The sequence below is a fragment of the Plasmodium reichenowi genome, chromosome 7 (genome assembly GCF_001601855.1).
Source record: "Plasmodium reichenowi strain SY57 chromosome 7, whole genome shotgun sequence".
Lineage (NCBI taxonomy): Eukaryota > Apicomplexa > Aconoidasida > Haemosporida > Plasmodiidae > Plasmodium > Plasmodium reichenowi.
In genome coordinates this window covers 628,868-631,367 of record NC_033652.1, presented here as the reverse complement: position 1 = coordinate 631,367, position 2,500 = coordinate 628,868, and the positions used below count along the sequence as shown (strand labels likewise).

Genomic DNA, 2,500 nt, shown 5'->3' with positions numbered 1-2,500 from the left:
ATAGATGATGAATCATATGAATTTATATTCACAAATTTTTTATCATTATAAATATCATTATTATAAATGTCCTTATTATAAATGTCCTTATTATAAATGTCCTTATTATAAATGTCCTTATTATAAATATCATTATTATAAATATTATTACTATAAATATCATTAAAAATAATTTCACTTAATGATGGTTTACAAATATTTACATCCCTTGAATTTATCGCTTTAAATTTTAAACTTAAAGGAATCAGCTTCCATATTTTATATAAATGTAGCCATTTTTTATCATCAAACAATATAGCTATATATTTCAAATCATCTGAACTATTTTCCCATATATGACGATATAATATCCACGATCTATTATTTCTTTTTACACATAACCATTTTAAATCCTTGGGACATGTTTCCCATCTGTCGCTAATAGCTAACCAACCTTTATCATTAGTTTCACAAGCTAACCATTCTAAATCGTCTAATTTATGGGTCCTTAAATCATAGTCCTTTTCGTTTTCTTCTCTAAGAATTTCATCTTTATCATTCACTACATTTTTACACTTCAACTGGGTTAAAGTTATATGTATTAATTTGGAACACTGGTATATTTTCTTATCTCTCTAAAATATATATATATATATATATATATATATATATATATATATATATTTATATATTTATGTATTTTTTTTTTTTTTATTTTTTTTTATTTTTTTGAATACACGATATTTATTGTAATATTATTCACAAAATAAATATATATAAATGTAATTACAAATATGCAGGCCTGAATAATCTTTACATGTTTCATATATATATATATATATATATATATATATATTTATTATTGTTTATTACGATGGGACTTGTATTCAATATGGTATGAATGAAAGGAAGAACGGATAAGACTAAAAATAGAAAACAATATGAATTCGACATATAAGTATTTATACATATTATATACCTTTTCTATATCTTAATTTTTACTATTTTTTAATTTTAACAATGCATTCTAATTACCTGATTTATTTATATCAGAACATAGGTATTCTATTATATCACATATATTATTAACAAATATGTTTATTAATTTTAAATTTATTTTTCCTCCATCGAGTTTTTTTTTCTAAACAAGATAAAAAAAAAATATTCATAAATGTATAATTTAAATAATAATTGTTTATTATATTATATATATATATATATATATATAATATATTTTTACGTTTACATTTCTTAATTGATTCTTATATGAATATATAGAACTTTCATACTTTTTTATTTTTTGGGAAGTTCTAAATAAATAAAAAAAGAAAATTCAATACATATACATATATATATGTGACATATTTGTTTTTTTCTCATTTCTTTTATAGACATATTTTATATATACATTCTTTTATATTCCCGAAGATCGTCTAATTCTTTTAAGTACTCATAATTGTTAAAATTGTTCTATGAAAGTATTGAAATATGAAAATTTGACGTTACAAATGATATATATATATATATATATTTATTTATTTATATTTATTTATTTATGTGTGTTTTGTTTTTTATTATATAAAATATTTTATATTGTGTAATTTGTTTCAGATGAATGTTAACATATTTTAAAGGAGATGTTCTTTTTTTATTAATATTAAAATCTTCGTAACACCTACAGATATTATAAGAATATACATACAGATATGATTAAAGTTATTTAATTAGCACATATTATAAATATTAGTTACGTATAACAAATTCTTTTCTTTTCTTTTTTTTATCATTACAATGTTTTTTTTTCTTCCATCGGATATCCAACAAAGTTTGCAGACAAAAAATCATGGTTTATCCCAATCTATAATAAAATAGAAAATCACTATTCATTTATTGAAAAAATATATATATATATATATATATGTTATTTATATAATGTGTTATATATATAATTAACCATTATTTTCAAGGATGCATTTATGTTATATAAAAGAAATACAATGGAATTTAAAAATTATATTATAAATTTTTTTTAAATAAATACATGAACACGGTTTCATAATGTAAAAGTGTTAATTTGTACAAGTTCGAAAAAATAATAAAAGTTATAATTTAAGTTTATATATGAATTTTTTTTTTTTTTTTTTTTATATTGTGCGTTTGTATCAGAAGGATAGATCTTTTAAATGAATTTTTAATTATTCCATTCACATTTTTATTTTGTTCATTTCTTTTCTACAACATCATATACTTGAGAACAAATATGCACATGTTTAGATTAAAAAAAAAAAAAAAAGAATAAGAAAATGAAAGAATAAAAAAAAAATAGGTTTCAATATAAAATTTAAATATATATAGCTATAATACACCATTTAAAAAAAAAAAAAAAAAAAAAAAAAAAAAAAATAAAAATACCGAAATATAAAATAAACTGAAAAAAAAAGAAAAAAAAACACAAAAATTATATAAAATACTAATTTTTTATTTTTTTTTTTTTTTTTTTTTTTTTTTTTTTTTAAATTTC

At 17.8% G+C, this 2,500-nt stretch overlaps 1 protein-coding gene across 1 annotated transcript in view; it reads right to left on the bottom strand.

The window, feature by feature from the left end:
- PRSY57_0715800 (hypothetical protein) overlaps positions 1-1,936 on the bottom strand; it is a gene marked incomplete at both ends in the record, with an annotated part of 5,016 nt that extends 3,080 nt beyond the window's left edge. The window contains 8 exons of the mRNA XM_012906812.2: positions 1-614; positions 853-902; positions 1,015-1,120; positions 1,220-1,289; positions 1,388-1,449; positions 1,603-1,654; positions 1,770-1,837; positions 1,934-1,936. The exon at positions 1-614 is cut by the window's left edge and continues 1,568 nt beyond it. Of these exons, the coding sequence (XP_012762266.2) occupies positions 1-614; positions 853-902; positions 1,015-1,120; positions 1,220-1,289; positions 1,388-1,449; positions 1,603-1,654; positions 1,770-1,837; positions 1,934-1,936 (1,025 nt within the window). The remainder of the gene's footprint in view (positions 615-852; positions 903-1,014; positions 1,121-1,219; positions 1,290-1,387; positions 1,450-1,602; positions 1,655-1,769; positions 1,838-1,933) is intronic.
- Between the last annotated feature and the right edge of the window lie 564 nt (positions 1,937-2,500).